This window comes from Poromitra crassiceps (assembly GCF_964638095.1).
Source record: "Poromitra crassiceps genome assembly, chromosome: 2".
Lineage (NCBI taxonomy): Eukaryota > Metazoa > Chordata > Actinopteri > Beryciformes > Melamphaidae > Poromitra > Poromitra crassiceps.
In genome coordinates, this window is record NC_139624.1 from 94,228,354 (window position 1) to 94,251,534 (window position 23,181).

General features: G+C 42.5%; 1 protein-coding gene across 1 annotated transcript in view; it reads right to left on the bottom strand.

Moving 5' to 3' along the window:
- Positions 1-7,980: 7,980 nt before the first annotated feature.
- LOC310770794 (collagen alpha-1(XXI) chain-like) overlaps positions 7,981-23,181 on the bottom strand; it is a gene marked incomplete at both ends in the record, with an annotated part of 85,450 nt that continues 70,249 nt past the window's right edge. Inside the window, 2 exons of the mRNA XM_083631851.1 lie at positions 7,981-8,083; positions 13,874-13,927. Coding sequence (XP_083487977.1) covers positions 7,981-8,083; positions 13,874-13,927 — 157 coding nt within the window. The remainder of the gene's footprint in view (positions 8,084-13,873; positions 13,928-23,181) is intronic.

A 23,181-nucleotide genomic window follows, 5' to 3' on the forward strand; every position in this document is an offset into this window, starting at 1 on the left:
ACCAACATGAACTCACTGACTGCTACATATATACACCAACATGAACTCACTGACTGCTACATATATACACCAACATGAACTCGCACTGACTGCTACATATATACACCAACATGAACTCGCACTGACTGCTACATACTGTATATACACCAACATGAACTCACACTGACTGCTACATATATACACCAACATGAACTCACTGACTGCTACATACATGTATATACACCAACATGAACTCACTGACTGCTACATATATACACCAACATGAACTCGCACTGACTGCTACATACTGTATATACACCAACATGAACTCACACTGACTGCTACATATAGACACCAACATGAACTCACTGACTGCTACATACATGTATATACACCAACATGAACTCACTGACTGCTACATATAGACACCAACATGAACTCGCACTGACTGCTACATACTGTATATACACCAACATGAACTCACACTGACTGCTACATATAGACACCAACATGAACTCACTGACTGCTACATATAGACACCAACATGAACTCACACTGACTGCTACATATATACACCAACATGAACTCACTGACTGCTACATATAGACACCAACATGAACTCACACTGACTGCTACATATAGACACCAACATGAACTCACACTGACTGCTACATATATACACCAACATGAACTCAGTGACTGCTACATATATACACCAACATGAACTCACACTGACTGCTACATATATACACCAACATGAACTCACTGACTGCTACATATAGACACCAACATGAACTCACACTGACTGCTACATATAGACACCAACATGAACTCACACTGACTGCTACATATAAACACCAACATGAACTCACACTGACTGCTACATATATACACCAACATGAACTCACACTGACTGCTACATATAGACACCAACATGAACTCAGTGACTGCTACATATATACACCAACATGAACTCACACTGACTGCTACATATATACACCAACATGAACTCACTGACTGCTACATATATACACCAACATGAACTCACACTGACTGCTACATATTAACTCACACTGACTGCTACATATACAGTATACACCAGTGGTAGCCAACACGGTGCCCGCGGGCACCTGGTCGCCCACGGGGGGATGCTGTGGCGCCCGCAGGCCACGTTCAGAAAAATGTAAAAAAAAAAAAAAAAAAAAATACACAAACAAGACAAAACAGACAAACAGGCTCAGACACAGGGGAAAGAAAGGAAAAACAAAACAAAAAACAAAAATATATAATCAGAAAAATTTATTTTTTATTTGTTTTTCTCCTCCCTTCCCACAATAACACACAAATGTAGAAAATAATTGGTTTAACAATGCATAGGTTTTAAAAACGTTTATTGTCCATGTATAATTTATTGTCCGTGTATAATTAATTATTGATTCACTATTTTGATCCACCTGGGCTGGGGTCAAAGTTTAGTTTTACGTTACGTCACTACGTCATTCACTCTGCGACAGTGCGACTGCCAGCTGCCAATGATTATATCAGTTGGCTAAGCTAAATGATGGAAAGCAAGAACAATGGCAGAAAAGTGAAAGAAAAAAGATTACCAATTTCACGAGGAGTGGGAGGAAGAGTTCTTCTTCACAACAGTGAAAGAAAAGAGTGTATGTCTCGATTAAATGCATAATACTCATTATTTAAAGGTAAATCGAGCAAATTTCAACAGGTAGCCCCCCACATGACTCTCTACCCTTCAGGTAGCCCTCAACCTCAAAAAGGTTGGTGACCCCTGGTATACACCAACATGAACTCACACTGACTGCTACATATACCGTAAATCCTCTAATAGTGACCGGGGCCTTTATTTATTGAGCCGCAGAGAGCCCCGGGCCTTTGTTGGAGCGAGGCCTATATTAGAGTAGAGTCCTTTATTTCTTAAAATTAAACTCTCATGGACATACTCCTTTATTTTCATGACTTTTATTGCAAAATATTGCATATAACCAAACAACGCAAATAAATTACGGTAACTTCACAGTTGTGGTAAGTTATTGTAATAACAATACTATCAGTAGATTGGAATACCACAGGTATTAACAAAGTATAATATACCGTACCTGGTAAATGTGCCCAATGTCACGTAAAAACAAAACAAATGCCAGACTGGCCAGTTTTCAGCAGTCAATAAGAACAGATTCAGCTTCACAATGACCTCACAGTGAAAATACGCCCTGTGGCAACAAAGCAAATCAGAGAGGCCTCCTCCATGTAAACAGTCAGTTTACAGCATATAATGACCAGAACAATACTATAGATAACATCATCACATCACAGCACATTCACACATTCATATTCACACACAGAAAACATAACGCAACTCTGAGCTGAGGTAACTACTCTATGTAAACAGTGTAACAGTGTAAGGCACTGCCAAGGTTAATAACAATCAGATTCAGCTGCAAATATGGTAACATACGGTACCATATCAAAACATAAATAAAATACCCTGAGGTAGGAATAAACATTACCGTAATACGGTAGCCAGCCAGTTTATAGTGGTCAAAGTGCACACAAAGTCCAAACGAAAAATAGCCTACCAAAATAAATATACGGTAATACAAAAATATTGCAGCTTACCTTTAAAAAATGAACAGACAGTGCAATTACAGGTGGTCACTCACTCACTCAGTATCCTCCTCCTCATCATCTAGTATGTCGGTATCCTCAGCGTCCTCATCATCATCAACATCATCCAGAACAACAAGTTCATTGTTGACCAGTTCCTCTTCATCTTCCTCATCCTCTGCTGCCTGTCTGTTCTCCTGGTCCCGCAGACGCAGCTGGGCGAGAGCCTCCTGTCCAGCGGCACAGGGCTGTCCCTGCTTGAAGCAGTGGATGAGGTTGTCTTCACTCACGTCAGTTTTCACAGACTGTCCACAAACTTGGAAGGACTTTTTGATCAGATCCTTGTTCAGCTTGTCCCAGGCGGCGATCACCCAGTCCACAAGCAGGCGTCGGGCAGGCGCTTTTAGGTTTCCACCTCCAGCTGTGTACTGCTTATGCGTCCCCAGCCATCCACTGGTCGTAGGCATCATACAGGCTCTGCTTGAAGGGCTGATTCCACATCACATCGGGGGCTTGGATGTACTTAGTGCAGCCCCCCGGGATCACCGCTGTTGTGACGTTGTAGCAACCTTTCAGTTCAGCCTTGGTGGCAACACTGATGTGACAGCGGTATGAATCCCACCCCAGGACCCTTGGGGTGAAATTTAATTTTCCCACAACATTCAGTAGCCAGTAGTGTGTGGTGAGGGTTTCGTTCATCCAATCATTCACAGAAGTGGCAATCACTGCACGGGGGACCTGTTGCTGCATTGCCTTCACTTCATGTATCGCCCCCTTGAAGACAATGTATGGCTTGAGTTTGGTACCGTCAGCCTTGGCAGCGAGGACAACGGTAAGATGGCTTTTCTCGTGTCCTGTGGTTTTGAGAGCCACACTCTTTGCACCCCGTTTATTGATAGTAGTGGGGGACACCATATCAAACCAAACCGCAGTCTCGTCCATTGCAATGATGTCCTTCTCCAAAATCCCTTTAGAGCTGACAGCCTTGCCAAAGAAATCCACAAACGAAACGAGTTTCTCAGTGAGGAGATCTGGGTCCTTCTGTGCCATGGTGGTGCGACGCCGAATTAAAAGCTTGTTACGTTTCAGAAATTTGTCGAGCCAGCCCTTGCTAGCAACAAACTCCTTGTCTCCATCACCCACTGAAGAGTAGATCTCCTTCGCTTTGTATCATTTTCCTCGAGACTCGGTTGTGTTTGTCCCGCATTGAGTAGATCCACTCTGAAAGTGTAGCTTCTAGCTCTAAGCTAACTTTCTTCCGCCCACCACCAGCTAGCCGCGCTCTTTTCTTGTCAGCAGCTAAACGCAGTTCATTCTTCTGCTTTTTCCAGTATCGGATTCCCTTCGGGTCGATGTCAAAGTGCCTTGCAGCTTGCTGTCCCGAATTTTCCGCTGCATATTGCACAACGCTCTCTTTAAACTTAACGTCAAACTTTCGTCTGGTTCGTTTGGTCAGTGCCATGTTTGTTTTTATTTCTGTGGTTTGTCTGCGTTACATCCGGTTACGTCACACGGTAGATGCGTTGTGTTATGGGAAATTTACAGTACCGTATTCACCGTAGTTTTTGCTCCTTCGTTTTGTTTTGTTTTTGACCCGGCCTGTATTGAGGGAGGGGCCTTTATTTGTCCGTGCAGGCCGTGCCCCCGTCCTATATTAGAGTAGAGGCCTTTAATGGAATAGAGGCCACTATTAGAGGATTTACGGTATACACCAACATTAACTCACACTGAAATATGTACACCAACATGAACTCACACTGACTGCTACATACTGTATATAGACCAACATGAACCCACACTGACTGCTACATATATACACCAATATGAACTGCTACATATATACACCAACATGAACCCACACTGACTGCTACATATATACACCAACATGAACTGCTACATATATACACCAACATGAACCCACACTGACTGCTACATATATACACCAACATGAACTGCTACATATATACACCAACATGAACCCACACTGACTGCTACATATATACACCAACATGAACTCACACTGACTGCTACATATATACACCAACATGAACTCACTGACTGCTACATATATACACCAACATGAACTCACACTGACTGCTACATATATACACCAACATGAACTCACTGACTGCTACATATATACACCAACATGAACTCACACTGACTGCTACATATATACGCCAGCATGAAGTCACACTGACTGCTACATATATACTGTACACCAACATGAACTCACACTGACTGCTACATATATACACCAACATGAACTCACACTGACTGCTACATATATACTGTACACCAACATGAACTCACTGACTGCTACATATATACACCAACATGAACTCACACTGACTGCTACATATATACACCAACATGAACTCACTGACTGCTACATATATACACCAACATGAACTCACACTGACTGCTACATATATACTGTACACCAACATGAACTCACACTGACTGCTACATATATACTGTACACCAACATGAACTCACTGACTGCTACATATATACACCAACATGAACTCACACTGACTGCTACATATATACACCAACATGAACTCACTGACTGCTACATACTGTATATACACCAACATGAACTCACACTGACTGCTACATATATACTGTACACCAACATGAACTCACACTGACTGCTACATATATACTGTACACCAACATGAACTCACACTGACTGCTACATATATACTGTACACCAACATGAACTCACACTGACTGCTACATATATACTGTACACCAACATGAACTTACACTGACTGCTACATATATACTGTACACCAACATGAACTCACACTGACTGCTACATATATACGCCAACATGAAGTCACACTGACTGCATTGTGGTCACCTCGCTGTCTGCCAAGCTGTAGTTGGTACTTTGCAGCTGCAGAGTCCAGGCAGACATTTCATTATAATAACAGGAAGAGAGCCAAATTACTACAAGTCCACTGGCCTTACATTCAGCTCCTAGACTGGAAATACAACCACATACCATACTTGAAGTGTGTGTGTGTGTGTGTGTGTGTGTGTGTGTGTGTGTGCGCGTGCGTGCGTGTGCATGTGTGTGTGTGTGTGTGTGTGTGTGTGTGTGTGTGGGTGGGTGTCCATGTTCTTTCAATTAGCCAGTTATTCTTTTCATGTGGCCACATGGTAAGCTCCTCTATGTGGCCGATGCTCGGGCAGTGGTGTTAATTTAATTATCTGAGAGAAGTGGAAAGTGTGTTTAGATTTACTGTAGGACTTTTACAGTACACTGCTGTAAATCTCTCAGGAAAGCTTGCCAGCCGGTTATTACACATTTATTTTCTCACCTATCATGGTGACTTTGTGCTTTGATGCAGTATCAATAATTTTTGAAAATGGGAGATTTGTGTGATTTTGATTTGATTGGTTGTTTGGATGACAAGCACTATTTTCTAACAATGGCTAAGAAAAACCCCACATATGTTCAATGTTCCGGAACATTCCATACATTTTCTGAATGGTCTAGGTCTCTAGTTTGTGGTTCTAAAATTCATTAGGCTATCCGAGATATCACAGTCGGTCAAGGGACCCCTTTGAAAATGACCATGCCACTTTTTCCCTCGACAAATTTTAGCTTAACTTTGGAGCCTTATTTAGCCCCCTTTCCGACAAGCTTAGGATAACATCAATGCCTTAGTTCTTCTAGTTTCATATGACACCAGTATCTCCACTCTGGCTCCGGCATCCTCAAGGAGTAGCTTTTTAGACTTGGAGTTACAGTACCCCACCAGCAGGGGGTGCTGAAGCACCCCTACTTCCCTGTGTTATCGATGAGTTGCGTGATCACTGGACCTGTCAATCACGCCCCAAAGTCTGCTGTATCGTCTATTGACTCTAAATGGGACCATCGTTTACAAAATGAACATCATGCTGTATTGAAGAAGACTTGAAACTAGTGACTGAGACCATCAACTCATTAGGAAAGTGTTTACTAAGCTAGTAAATCCAGTGAGAAGTAGAGTAATTTTTCTATTGACTTATATACAATTGGACTTCTTTTTGCAGCCATAGACCGTATCGGGTGAGTTATAGCCTATAAAAATGCATCCCCCCTACAGTTGTCATGAACACCAATTAGCTGTAGAGACAAAAACCTTTATTTGGTACCAGGCTATAAACATGTTTATTTCTGTTGTAAAGTCGGGCATTTTAACATGGGGGTGAATATGGAATGACTCACTGTTGCAGCCAGCATCAAGTGGCCATTTGAGGAACTGCAGTTTTTTGGTACTTCTGTGTTGGTTTCATTTTTCAGAAGTGGAGGTTGGGGCTAGAATGCTTCTGTATTTCTCTTTGTGTAGCAGTGTAAAAAGCAATAAGGCTGGGTGTCCTGATGACTCAGCAGGTTAAGGTCTATGGGCTCTATTTTCCCTCTGGCTTTAAATTTGCGTTTATGGCTGGGCGCAGCGCTATTAGTGGGCATGGTCACGCGCATTCCCTAATTTTTCCTTGACGCTAAAAGCCAGAATGCGCGGCGCTAACCATTTAACCACGCCTTTTTAAGCGTAGAATTATTCACAAGTGTTGATAGCGGGTGATCTCCAGTAAACCAATCACATTCTTCCCTTCCAAGCTCCGATCCGCGGAGCAACTCCAGTCCGGTCAGAAAAGCTCTAGAAGCAAAAATCATGTAAGTCAGGAGGGGATGAGAAGATGACTGGCAAAGATTTGAAAGAGAGAGTGAGAGAGAGCGAGAGAGGGAGAGAGAGAGTGAGAGAGAGAGAGAGAGAGAGAGGGAGAGGGAGTGAGAGAGACAGGGGAGAGAGAGTGAGATAGCGGCAGAGAGAGTGATTGAGAGTGAGAGGGAGAGAGTGAGTGAGAGAGAGAGTGCAAGCGAGTGTGAGAGAGAGAGAGAGAGGGGGGGGGGGGGTCTGTATCAGACGAGCATGCAGACACAACTGAGAGTTGCTTTGGAAAGCCATGTCCACAAAATAGGATAACGCCATGGGTGTATCCCCGGCGCACTGAATAAGGCCTGGTTTTGAAAAGCGCAAATTTTGCGAAAACCGCAAAATTATCGCCCGTTGGGAAGATCGTTTTAGGCTGGTATTTAAGGCCGAAACGCCCATTCTGGCTTATTCTGGCACTGCGCCACGCCTCTTTAGCGTAAAGCGCATTTCGGGGCGTAAAAACATGACGGTATCCTCGCGAGTCAGCGGTAGGCAGGAATAAAGCGTGCTTTTTGCATTTAAGGCCAGTTTAGCACCTAAGGCCACTTTAAGGCCAGGGGGAGAATAGAGCCCTATAGTGTGTGCAGGAACGTCCAGAGGAGATTCAAGTTTATATTTCCAGGCCATTTAGCTCATGATCTTCGTTGCATGTCGTCACCGTTCACTCCCTCCCTCCCACTTCCCAGCAGCCCGAGCCCAGAGTCACTGACCTTTGGTCCCGGTGGGCCGGCGGGCCCGGCACTACCTGGACGTCCTGGTTGCCCCTGGGCACAAAACAAACACACCTCTTCAGAGGCATGGAGCAGAACAGGAACAAGACCCTGTGCCCATATACAGCAGCCAAACCAAACACTATAACTGCTTCCATCATGTTAGTTAGACATTACACAAGCAGCTCAAACTACTGTACCTATAGTCAGAGAATATTGAAAAAGATCTGGCAATAAATTCCTTACCAAGAAATTTCTTCAGCAATATGTTTGTAAAGGTGTCTCTTAACACATTTCAACCTCCCTCCCCCTATAAACCACACACACACACACACACACACACCCACACACACCCACACACACCCACACACACATACACACATACACACACATATACTGTATATACACACACACACACACACACACACACGAGATGCACGGGCTGCAGTTATAACCACGCTGACCACGGATATCATATCATAAAGATCATAAAAATAAACATTCTGATTAATAGCGGATGGGTTGCGGCCGGGTGAAATTATGTATCATTAATGAGGAACATTAATATGAATTACGTTATCTAGCCTATGAAGGTATTTTAAGCTTCATTTTTGGTCAGGCACGTTAGCCACCTATAGCCGCCTATTGTTAGATGGCAAGGACCCAAGGCACTGGGGCAGTAGTAAACAAATAGCCACGCCATGGGATGCCTTCTTTCTTAACTCCTTATATGGTCAATGATGTCACCAGAAAACAGGAGTCTCCACTGAAGACATGTTGGAAGAGAAGAGGCAACGCGCTAGTATTATTTTCTCATACAGCTCAATCCAGTCTTGATCTAAACTTAAAGCTATACTGTAGCATTAGCCTAGTATGCTACATGGGCAAGTGCTAGACTGGATTATAATACAGCATGGACGTTTATTTGGAGTCGACTGCAGCCATCGTACCGACTACCGATGGCAGCAGAAAGTAAATTCATCTACCCAAATCGCTCATTTATAGCGTTGTGAAATGTCACGTGCACAGCGGCGCGGATCTATAAATAGTACGAAATAATTTGCGCGGATTTATGGCGGGCGGATGGCTCATGCATACACGTGGATTAGGGTGGCATAAAAGCTAGCCCATATATATATATATATATATATATATAGCAGTAGTAAGGAAATCCAGCGCACACCAGGTTGTCAGAATAGACTTCTTTTATTTAAGTTGCATAGATATGGCGAACAACGCGTTTCGCTGTTGCTTCATCAGGTTCGCTTTACAAATGAATGGCACAGGGGTGGGTTTAAAAAGGCTGTACCATCAATTATCAATTATCAACAGGTGAGTAACATTACAGATCATGTGACAGCATGATTTGCAGACCATGTGACAGCAAGAGAATGCAGTTCATACATGTTTCAAAAGACAAGTATTTTATTTAAGTTGCATAGATATGGCGAACAACGCGTTTCGCTGTTGCTTCATCAGGTTCGCTTTACAAATGAATGGCACAGGGGTGGGTTTAAAAAGGCTGTACCATCAATTATCAATTATCAACAGGTGAGTAACATTACAGATCATGTGACAGCAAGAGAATGCAGTTCATACATGTTTCAAAAGACAAGTACATAAAGTTAAATATAGCAATATCAAGTGTCACAATTACATAGATTAGAAAATAGAAATTTTTTAAAAAAATATGTGGAAGAATTTCAAAAGGACATGGTCAGACACATTTATTTACCTAGGACAGGCTCCAGAATGGTCATACATTTATTTACCTAGGACAGGCTCCAGAATGGTCACAATGAAACCACAGAACAGCTTATGCATCTAGTGCAATACCTCAACTCTTTTTTATATATATGGGGGGGGGGGGGGGGTCCGTGCCAGGGAGATATAGTGCCTCATCTCACTCTCCCTATACAAGGCATCACCTGCAGGTAGAAAACATAAAGTTAATACATCATAAAAATGGACTCAGATCAAGTATTTCATTCAAACCATTGGGCTCAACTGTGTTTAAGGTGTGTATCCAATATGCTTCCCTCCTAAGTAATTTGTTGATGATATTTCCCTACAGGTTCTCTATACATGGATTTAACTATAGAGTCACTGATATTTCTACCCCTTTTGTAACAAAAACGGGGCAAAGAGGCAGCAAGATGCTTGAGGCTAGGGTCACAATCCAAGAATCTCCAATGTAAACATAACATCAGTGTCTTGGAAAGAAGAGCCATTACAGAATTGCAGTCTAACCCTAAAATTATAATCAAAAGAGCGGACAAAGGAGGCGCTGTTGTGCTGCAGAATACTACTGATTATGTCACTGAGGCTGAAAGACAATTAAACAATGGCGAATTTTATGAATTGGTACCATGCGATCCCACTGAACGTTTTATGAATGAAAGAGATGGTATACTAGATGGAGCATTACATTTGAATTGGATAACAAAAAAACAATTTGAATTTTTAAAGGTAGAACACCCTACCACGCCTGTCCTGTATTTACTTCCAAAGATCCATAAAAGGCTTGTGAATCCTCCAGGAAGGCCTATTGTATCTAGTAATGGCTCATTATCTGAACCACTTAGTCAATTTGTAGATTTCTTTATTAAAGATGTGGTGAAAACATTGCCGTCTTATATATCTGATACAAGAGAAGTCATAAGACTTTTGTCAAATGTAAAAATACCTGATGGATCATTCTTGGTGACATTTGATGTAGAAAGCTTATATACAAATATTCCACATAATGATGGTATTGAAGCTATGCATCACTTCCTAGAACCACAGAAAGAAGAAAAACCAGTTGAATTTCTGTTGATTTTAACTAAATTCATTTTGAATTGCAACTACTTTATGTTTGGTAAGAAGCATTATTTGCAATGCCAAGGAACTAGCATGGGGTCGCCATTTGCACCAAACTATGCCAATCTCTTCATGGGATTTTGGGAAGAAAAATATGTTTTTAATAACAACCCTTTCAGCCATGAAATTTTGTTTTTTAAGAGATTTATTGATGATATCTTTATGTGTTACACAGGTTCTGAAGAAGATCTCCATAAATTTTGTGGGTATATCAATAATACTCACCCCTCCTTGAAGTTCACCATGGAGTATGACAAAGAAATAATTAATTTCTTAGACTTGTTGATTTCTATCAATGTAGAGAGAGAATTGGATACTTCCATTTTTCGAAAAAAGACAGACAGGAATACCATTCTTCATGCACAAAGTGACCATCCAAAAAAGTTGATTGACAACATCCCTTATGGCCAATTTATTAGACTGAAGCGTATATGCAACAGAGAATCTGACTTTGAATTAAAAGCTCAAGAGATGTGGAGACGCTTCAAAGACAGAGGGTATAGCAACAGATCTCTAGATGTAGCTGTCAATAAAACCAGAACCCTAGAAAGAAAACAACTACTGTACCCTCCTCAGAAAAACATAGACAATAAAGTCACCTTTGTGTCAGAGTATAATAATGTCTCAGGAGAAGTCAAGAACATCTTAAGAAAACATTGGAGAATCTTGGATTGTGACCCTAGCCTCAAGCATCTTGCTGCCTCTTTGCCCCGTTTTTGTTACAAAAGGGGTAGAAATATCAGTGACTCTATAGTTAAATCCATGTATAGAGAACCTGTAGTAAAAACCAACTGGCTCTCCCAGGAAGTCCATGGAAATCACAAGTGTGGTCGATGCATACATTGCTCTAACACCTTTAATACAAAACATTTTAACCACCCACATACAGGAGAAAAATACAGCATAAAAGAATTCATCAACTGCATGACGACACATGTAGTCTACATGCTTAAATGTCCTTGTGGTCTCATATATGTCGGTCAAACTAAACGCAATCTTAAATTAAGAATTGCAGAACACAAGGCAGCTATAAGAAATGGCAACATGGATTATGCAATTGCTCGCCACTACAAAGATAGAAATCATGGCTCTGCAGCCTCTATGAAATTTATAGGCATTGAGAGAGTCTTACCCAATCCAAGAAAGGGAAATATCATCAACCAATTACTTAGGAGGGAAGCATATTGGATACACACCTTAAACACAGTTGAGCCCAATGGTTTGAATGAAATACTTGATCTGAGTCCATTTTTATGATGTATTAACTTTATGTTTTCTACCTGCAGGTGATGCCTTGTATAGGGAGAGTGAGATGAGGCACTATATCTCCCTGGCACGGACCCCCCCCCCCCCCCCCATATATATAAAAAGAGTTGAGGTATTGCACTAGATGCATAAGCTGTTCTGTGGTTTCATTGTGACCATTCTGGAGCCTGTCCTAGGTAAATAAATGTGTGACCATTCTGGAGCCTGTCCTAGGTAAATAAATGTGTCTGACCATGTCCTTTTGAAATTCTTCCACATATTTTTTTAAAAAATTTCTATTTTCTAATCTATGTAATTGTGACACTTGATATTGCTATATTTAACTTGATGTACTTGTCTTTTGAAACATGTATGAACTGCATTCTCTTGCTGTCACATGGTCTGCAAATCATGCTGTCACATGATCTGTAATGTTACTCACCTGTTGATAATTGATAATTGATGGTACAGCCTTTTTAAACCCACCCCTGTGCCATTCATTTGTAAAGCGAACCTGATGAAGCAACAGTGAAACGCGTTGTTCGCCATATCTATGCAACTTAAATAAAACAAGTCTATTCTGACAACCTGGTGTGCGCTGGATTTCCTTACTACTGCTATTTCTGCTGTTCCTGCTCCAGCTGCACCCGGGACTAGCAGCACAGCTGTGCACAGGGCACTACTTTCTTATATATATATATATATATATATATATATATATATACAGTATATATATATACAGTGTATATATATATATATATATACTGTATATATATATATACAAATGCTTGCAATGGATTCAGAATCATGAAAAACCCCTAGTTTGCCCCCTCACAAGCTGCTTCAGGAAGAATTAAACATAATAATAATAATAATAATGATAATGATAATGATAATGATAATGATAATAATTATTATTATTATTATAATAATAAGATCCCGGGTAGCCCAACTTTCAGCAGCTGTCAGGGGTTTTCCTATAGGACGAATCAGCGTGATGTCACTTGCCACCCAGAAATGCGGAACCCCGCGCCAGTTGATAGCATGAGTTGTGTGAAACAAACATTAATATCTCAAAAACTATACATCACATCGCTTATATTTTGACATTCTGAGTGAGAGCAGAAGTAGCTCAAGAGTTTGATGTATAATATATACATGTCGTGTTAAACTTGTGTGAACTGTCACAGTTTTTTAAATGTAAACAAAGTTAGCCGGCTAGTCAGACACTCACGCCTCGCGCCACTTGCCGTTGCCACCCAGTGACGCGGCTTGTTTATCAAAATGCTGCTCGGCTGATCCCTCGTATAGGGGAGTAGAAAAAAAAAGTTTTGAAATGTGTTAAGAGACACCTGTACAAACACATCGGTGAAGAAATGCCTTTTTTAGGAATTTATTCCTAGATTGGCCAGAAATATGATAATATTCCCTGACTATTAGGACTAGTCGGAGATTAGCTAATACATTTACATTTTTGATGCTATTTTACTTAGGTATTGTGAATATTGACAGGTGGTCAAATTGGTCACTTTTAAAAGTATAGATTCACCCTTTTAATGCTGAAGTCATCCCACCCGGTTTCAAGCTAAATGACACATTTTCTCCAGGATATGACTATTTTCTTTTTTACATGACAATCAATTGAATAATTGCCAGATTGGATTGAATGGTTGTCATCCTGTAAGTAATGCTGAGTCGAGCACAATAGGCACATGAGGACCTAGATGCGGCTCTTACCATTGGTCCAACCTGTCCTCGAAGTCCTGGCTCCCCTTTCTCACCAGTAAGACCCTACATGGAGAGACAAGAGACAGCTTCCAGAAAACATGAACTATCAAAACAAAGTACTAATTTCTAGCCTTACGTGCTCAAAGCCATATTTAAATAAACTAGGAATCTCACTCGATTCCTAGGGTGGAGACTCTGAAGATGATGCGCCATGGCTGCAGTTATGGAAATTGCCCGCTCCGCAGGCTCCTAAAATCGTGACTGACAGACAGACAGACAGACACTGCCCAGCCACCTAGGCGCCATCATGCAACTGTGTGCCATCGGCTCATACTACATCACAGTTGGTCGAGTAACATCACTGATGACAGCACAACTGCCTGAGAGACCAAGGACTTGAGACTTACAAAAAATGGCTTGTGAGCACACGACAGGATCATATTTCATTGTACGCACAAGCAGCGCATCTCCTATTGGCCACTACACCGCGGGCATCCTGTCTGAACCATCTGAGCGTTGCTACTGTTCATACATCCATGGTTGCTACAGACAGAGTGCTGATGAACTACAACATGATGCACATGCAGCTAAAGTGAACTACAACATGATGCCAGCTAAAGTGTACGGTAGTGGTGCAGCAGTGTAGGAATGGTTCCTCAAAGGGGAAACAAGTGACAATTAGTGATGGTGCTTGTAAAAAAAGGTTGTACGCACAGTGAATACAGGATTACGCCTTCCGGCACCACTGTGTGAACACCTCTGCTCTATACAGCAGGTGCCTTCTTGTTCAATACACTCAGTCAGAGAATCAATGAATGTCTCCTTACCCGTTTTCCTGGCATTCCCACTGATGCACCGAGGTTCAGCCTTGAGGCCACAGGAACCTGCAGTTAAGACACATACTGTATATTAGGGGTGGGCGATATGACGATCTTAGATCGTTCATGATCAGAATGGCTCCACGATCTGCTTTTCCAGACAGATCGTTAGAATCGCGCTACATGCAGTGCACATTCTATCAGTCGCATTTCTTTGTCTGAAAGACGCTTCCAAAGTTTTCCTCCCCTCCCCCTTTTCACTTTGCAAAATGCAGCAGCATGGACGGCGGAGGGGCAGTTGGTTTGACACACACACAGACACACAGACACACACTTAACCAGGGCCTGCCTTGACACGAAGGACCTCCCGTCATCCCGGGGACATTAAAAATAGCATCAGGGACGATGAAAATTAATTTGGGGACGGAGCCGGGACGATAGCCTAAACACACGCTCTGCTCATTACACAAATGACACAAACGCAAATGCAACCTTTACAACACACACACGCACACTAAACAGGCGGGCACTGGCAGAGAGACAAACAGGCAGATAGAGCAGAACTCATCGTGCAAAAAGTGCCTGAATCTCAACTATGGCTGCTTTATCTTTGTGATAGTTTGAGTTCCATTTGCTTCAGTCGGACTTTGGCAGTTATTTTAAATGCGAGGACGCATTGCTCCTAATCTAGCTGCCCTCATCATGCTGCCTCATATTCTCAGGTGAGTGCGTTTCTGCTCCACCTTTTATTTTCTTTCTTTCTGCTTCACCTTTTCCCCCGGCTTTCTCTCACTGCTTAAAGGTCCCAATTCGTGCAGCTGTAACCTCTTAAAAACGTGTGTCTCTGGTCCATAAAACATGATTCTGGATTAATTTGTCGAAAATATAGCAACCCCGTTCATTCTGACGGAGTTCTCATTTCCTCATCTCGTCGCTTCGCAGGAATGGTCTGTTTCTATAATATATTCAGAACTAACAGTTCAATCAGATTAGCGTCCGTGGACCAGCACGCTAGGTTGTGTCCACAACTAACGTTAGCAACGAGCTATCGCTAACTTAACGGTTGCTACGCTAAACAGGACATCTCAAAATGCCTAGACTTACCGAATGCACCTCCGCAGTTGCTGGATCACGTACAGTTGGCGTCGCTCCAGCTAGAAGTGTTAATTTTGTGGCTAAACCTTGATTGTACTGCCCCAGATTGTTGAAACATTCTGGGCTGAAATGGTTAGCACAGACCAACAGGCCATGATGAATCTCGCGCAGGGAACAGCTTGCAATGGACAAAATGGCACAGGTAGCTTGTGTGAGAGAGACCGCGCGCAGTATGCTTAACTCATTGAGTGCCAGCCACTTTTGGAGAACGGACGCTCCCAGTGCCAGAGTTTTCAGAGCGTTTTCAGTGATTTCTCGAGGCCCACAGAATATTGTGTGATATTACTATGTAAACACCGAACACGCAAAAAGAACAAGGAGACTCTATTGTATCATCAGCAAAAAAAAGTTTATTGATACCATTTTCCGTTCTTTAGTTATGAGCCGGAGAAGATAGGTTGTTTTCAGCGTTTTCAGGCATTTCAAATTATAAGCTGAGATATTCAGCCTTTTGTGAAATGCAGCATTTCAAGCACATTCACTGACTCTAGATAATATTTTCTGATGTAGTGATGTGGTGTAGTTGTGTCCTGCCCTGCGTGCCCCACCCCCCCTCCCCCCCCTCAGCTGAAAACTCCTCCCCACACTAGTAACACACAGCCTCGCACCAAGCGTCTATTTTCGGAATGCTTTTGGTGCGCCGCCTCCCAGGCAGCGCAACATGGAGAAGCCACACGCGGACTGCAGTGAAAGGTTTGGCTTTTCAGTGTCGCGCTGCTGCTTTTCTAGCGGCTAATCATGTGGAGAAACTATGCTGACAGACAGACAGAGGCAGAAGGACTCAGTTGTGTGCGCGGATTGACTGTGTTCGCACGCACCGTCAGTTGCAGCCAGAACAATCTACATGGCTCTGGACTGCAGCATGAGCGGGTTCTCTTTGATCAAGGCTATTTCAGGCTGTGTATTCCTGACATTTCTGTAATCTGGAGAGCACTGTCGCCACCTAAGGGTTCTGTAAAATAGGTTATAGACCTCCAATAGCTACTATAGTTGTACAGGAGCTGCGGAAGGCTTTGATCGACGTCCCACCGTCAAAAAACGCATTGGACGTCGAAGGACGTCCGTGGCACTCTACGTCACTATTTAATTGGACGTCGAAGGACGTCCATGGCACTCAATGAGTTAAGGAGCCGCGTGACGTAACACGAAACCGTCTGGGAGAACAGAGTGTAAGGGGCGTGGCTTGAAGGAGACCACAGGGGGAAGCTGGATAGGGAGAAATTCAACTCTGACAGTTCTGAGGTTGTGAGCACTCATTACAGGGAGGGATGACAGCAGCATATATGCATTTACAAGTAAAAACAGCTTTTGCACGGAATGGGACCTTTAAAGCTCAACGCTGTGTGTGTGTGTGTGTGTGTGTGTGTGTGTGCGTGCGTGTGTGCTGAGCCGCATGTTTGCTCTGTCCCCACGCTCTCTCTCTCTGTCTGTCGGTCTCTCTCTCTCTCCATTAAATTAGTGTAAGCTATTTATTTGAAGGTTTTATTTTGATGTCCGGAAACGGAAGTGAGTGGTTCTCTCGGTCTGTCTTGCTCTCTCTCCCCTGGACCAAGTAAACGGATGGCAGCAGCAAGAAGCGGTGTCAGGCTCATTATTTCAACCCTAAATATCAGATATAAAGAACCCCAAAACACTCGGTCACAAATTGACAATTGACAAATGACAATGACGCAACTCAATCGCAGATAGTCCATATATTCGTCCCATCGCCCAACCCTACTGTATAAATAATAGTGAACCAAGAGATAGATAGATAGATAGATAGATAGATAGATAGATAGATAGATAGATAGATAGATAGATAGATAGATAGGGTTTGCATGCTTGTGAACATTATTTCTTAGCACATGAATTATTGGAAACAGCGTAAATGAACGACATGAAAATATTTATAAAACAAATTGTATTTTAAATTTCCATGACTTTTCTAGGTTTCTCATGACCATACGTACCCTGAAATTAGTTTGGTTGTACTTGTACTGTTCAGTACCTTGCAAAATAGTCTTAAAAACCAATATGAAAAAGAATTGTGATAAGATCGTGGATCGTGATCCTACTGTATATACAATGGATAAGAACATCTTTGTATTGGTAAAGACGCCCAGGCAAAACCTTTGTACTGAAACATTGTGCCCAATAAAACCTAGTTTAATTGCAAGCTGGCAAGTGTGCGGGAGCTTCTTCCTTTCAATATACTGCAAGTGAAAATAAATCACTCCCTTTCCACATCTGCTGTGGAGGGCGTGAGGCTTTCTATAAAAGGACTCTGGGAGGTTGACATACACACACACACATTATGGGCATACACACGCACACACATACGTATGGGCGCACACACATGGGCGCACACACACACACACACACACACACACACACACACACACACACACACACACACACACACACACACACACACACACACACACACACACACACACACACACACACACACACACACACATTATGTGCACACAGACAAGCACATGCCAGAACTCAGTTTAAAGTCTCCAGATGCAGTGTAGTGTGAGGATACAGCTGCAAAGCCAGAAGTTGGCTGAGCGAGCCCACAACCTGAGTGCTACAGGCAACTCTACTAACACACTGAATAGAGCTCACAACCTGAGTGCTACAGGCAGCTCTACTAACACACTGAATAGAGCTCACAACCTGAGTGCTACAGGCAACTCTACTAACACACTGAATAGAGCACACCACCTGAGTGCTACAGGCAACTCTACTAACACACTGAATAGAGCACACCACCTGAGTGCTACAGGCAACTCTACTAACACACTGAATAGAGCTCACAACCTGAGTGCTACAGGCAGCTCTACTAACACACTGAATAGAGCACACAACCTGAGTGCTAACAGGCAACTCGACTAACACACTGAATAGAGCACACCACCTGAGTGCTACAGGCAACTCTACTAACACACTGAATAGAGCACACCACCTGAGTGCTACAGGCAACTCTACTAACACACTGAATAGAGCTCACCACCTGAGTGCTACAGGCAACTCTACTAACACACTGAATAGAGCTCACAACCTGAGTGCTACAGGCAGCTCTACTAACACACTGAATAGAGCACACCACCTGAGTGCTACAGGCAGCTCTACTAACACACTGAATAGAGTTCACAACCTGAGTGCTACAGGCAGCTCTACTAACACACTGAATAGAGCACACAACCTGAGTGCTACAGGCAGCTCTACTAAGACACTAAATAGAGCTCACAACCTGACTGCTACAGGCAGCTCTACTAACACACTGAATAGAGCTCACAACCTGAGTGCTACAGGCAGCTCTACTAACACACTGAATAGAGCACACGACCTGAGTGCTACAGGCAGCTCTACTAAGACACTGAATAGAGCACACCACCTGAGTGCTACAGGCAGCTCTACTAACACACTGAATAGAGCACACCACCTGAGTGCTACAGGCAGCTCTACTAACACACTGAATAGAGCACACAACCTGAGTGCTACAGGCAGCTCTACTAACACACTGAATAGAGCACACGACCTGAGTGCTACAGGCAGCTCTACTAACACACTGAATAGAGCACACGACCTGAGTGCTACAGGCAGCTCTACTAACACACTGAATAGAGCACACAACCTGAGTGCTACAGGCAGCTCTACTAACACACTGAATAGAGCACACGACCTGAGTGCTACAGGCAGCTCTACTAACACACTGAATAGAGCACACCACCTGAGTGCTACAGGCAGCTCTACTAACACACTGAATAGAGCTCACAACCTGAGTGCTACAGGCAGCTCTACTAACACACTGAATAGAGCACACCACCTGAGTGCTACAGGCAGCTCTACTAACACACTGAATAGAGCTCACAACCTGAGTGCTACAGGCAGCTCTACTAACACACTGAATAGAGCACACAACCTGAGTGCTACAGGCAGCTCTACTAACACACTGAATAGAGCTCAACAGTTACCGCACACTTCTTGTTCCACAAGAGATTTTGCCATTAATTTTCTCCGTAGAAAATCCTGATATCAAGAGTTTTAAGCCTGGAACCAAGGCAACCAGTCTTCCGGAGAATCATGAGTGACCATGAAACATTTCACTTGGAGCAAAATAAATAAAAATAAAATAAAAAAAATAATATTTTTTTTATTTAATTTTTGCTCCAAGCAAAATGTTTCATGGTCACTCACAATTCTTTGGAAGACTGGTTGGCTTGGTTCCAGGCTTAAAGGAGAATTCTGTTTTTTTACAATCTGGATCTTATTTTCCAGCTTTAATTATGATTTTTAACTCACCCTGATAACTTCGGTATCCATGTGGCTGTTCACCTTATAAATGACATAATGTTAGATAAGCAGCTAGCTACTTCACCTTGTTAACATTATAATTGGTGCTCCATCTTTTGTGCTATGTAAGCAGTCATTGCTGTGGTGCGTTTCTATTTTGTCTCTTTGGTGCTTAGCGGGTGTTGCTGTGGTGTTTTTGTATGGCACTTCCCAGAGATCCTGACTCGTCTTTTCAGTTGATGAGGTTGAGTTTGTGTGTTCTTTGTTCGGCCATGGTGGTTATTGCTGCACATACTAATTACACAGTTGACAGTTCTATTTATTCCAACAAGCTGAATACATAAAGTGCCTGGCTTTCTATTTAGCATCAGAAGACCTTCCGGCAGAGTTGGGAAGTATCTGTACTTACTGTAAGTACGGTATTTTAACACAAATATTTGTACTTTCTGCTCGTTACATTTTCAAAACAGGCCAGTTACTTTAGTTTTAATGCATGACAGACAAAAACCATGTAACGTTTGTCTGTCTCCCTCATCTCGTGCTCTCCCAGCTATCACGCTACCAGGGCCGTAACCAGGGTTCCGAAATAGGGGAGGTCCAGCAAGGGGAGGCTGGACCTCTTTTTTAGCCATATTTAGAGTAATATATCATTTTAAATCAACATTAGGATTATACTGTTGTGATGTCATTATTCAGTATATTCTCTTTCATGTCACCACCTGCTCAGCTCTCCTGTCAACATAATTGTAACTAACAAACACAACTGTTTTAGCCAAATTCATATCAAAATGACACCTACAAACACAGGTACACAACCCAAGCCGTACACAACACACAAAGTCATCATCGATAATAAAAAAAAACATACAGAGGGACATTTATTTATTCCTGATAGGAACGATTGAAAAATAAAATAAAATATATTATGTTGTTTTTAACTTTACACCACCTCTTTTTGTTACTTATTGGGTCATGAAACTGAAACCATGCATATAGCCACCTGCATACCTGACTTCGGGAGCTTGGCAATTGGCATCATGCATGATTAGCCAGTAGCATCCCAACGTGTCACACAGGTAACATTACTTAAGAGACAGACTAGACACTTACTTTCTTGGTTGTTGCTAAAAAATCTGTCAGTGTCACTCACTGTCTGTCGTTCACTTCGCTCACTGTCTCGCAGCTCGCTCACCTTCAATTATCTCGCCAGGCAGACAGACAGTCATCACTCACCACCATGCTGCTGCTCTCTCGGAATCAAGTTACCGCGGACGCGGCGTCAGATGACTTCCTGCCTGACCTGCCTTTCGTTTCAAAATAAAAGCGTTCCCAAAGTCCGAACTGAATTGGGGAAGAAAGCTTTTAGGTTCTCTGCACCCACCGCATGGAACAGTCTGCAGTCTGAGCTTAAACTTAATAGCTTAGTAACCTTAAATGGTTTTAAGGCTATGGTAAAATCTCTTGAGAACAGGCTGTCTGTATGCAAATGTTTTATTTGATAATTTTAACACATTGAGTGCCACAGCGCTTCAGTAAAATTGTCTGGAGCCTGTGCCAGATTCACTTCCATTCAGTTGAAAACAGCTATAGAATTTTTTCTATTAGGGCTATATTGAGAGGGCTGGACTCTAATGAAACATTGAACACTCCTGCTTCTTCCAAAGAAGAAATTTTGTTTCTAGACAGTTCCATTATGAAATGACAGCCTCTGTAAGAAGTGCACTTTCAAGGGTTTTCTGCCGTTTTTTTTTTACTTTTCAAGATATAGTGACTTTTATGAATACTTTTTGCACTCTAATTTCGAGCACATTCACTGACTCTGGCTGGTGTTTTCTGATGTGGTGGCGTGGTGTGGTTTCTGTGCAGCCTGCTCCCCCCACCCCCCTCTCTCCACCTCTGAGCTGCGGGCTCCTCCCCACACGCACAGAGTCTGACTCCGTTTTTGCCCCGGACGGATCCTAGCGCAACAAGGAAATGCCAAACGCGACTGAACGAAAAGGGCTTGGCCGTTCGGCTTCGGGTGCTGGCTTTCTGGCAGGGAATCGTGTGGAGAAACAGATAGATAGAAGATAGATAGAAGGAGAAGAGCTCAGTTGTGGGCACGGATGCAGCCGAGCCAACTGTCCGCTCCGCTGCAGACAGAGCAATCTATAGGCTCTGGCTGAAGCATGCATCGGTTTCCACTTTGATCACGTCTTTCCCTGCTGTCTCCTGCACAAAGTAAAGGATCTGAGGTGGGTGGCGCAGCTCCCGTGACGATGTTTAAGGTGGCGCCGTGTGATCCCTTGAAGGGATTCATGCTCACTGGCTAGGTACGACCTTAAACAGCAGAATTATGGAATAATATGAATTATGATTTTAGGACGTCCACAGACGTCCTTGGCACTCCTCGTTACATTTTTTTAGGACGTCCAGAGACGTCCTTGGCACTCAATGTGTTAATGTTTTTCAATTGTATGTGTTTATGTGTTTGTTTGTTGTAACTTTGTGTTGCTGCTGTTTCTTGGCCAGGTCTCTCTTGTAAAAGAGATATTTGATCTCAATGGGACAAACCTGGTTAAATAAAGGCAAAAAAAAAAAAAATCTCTGAAATATTAGGGGAGGTCCGGACCTCCCCGTCCTCATAGCTAGTTACGGCCATGCACGCTACTACTGCTCCCTCTCTTCATGCACGGTCTAGCTCGCTCAACTGTATCTCTCTCTCTCTCTCTCTCTCTCTCTCTTTCTCTCTCTCTCTACTGTAGTGTGTCACATCACATCAACAATGTAGCCTAATGAGGGAGGAGTAGATGTCATTTTAAGGTTTTAAGTGAGATCATTGAACTTTTGTGGGAAAATTAGAAGAAAAAGAATTAGACACAAATTATTATTGTTATAGACATCTTCTAAGTTTAATAGTGTTTGAATTATATTAATATGACATGAGGTTCAGTTACAGTAGCTTTGCACAGAAAAAGCCGGTAGAATTTTTTATTTTTTTTACTTTTATACTTTTGAGTACATTTCTGAGCCTATACTTTTTTTGTACTTTTTTTTTTTTACTGTTACTTGAGTAAA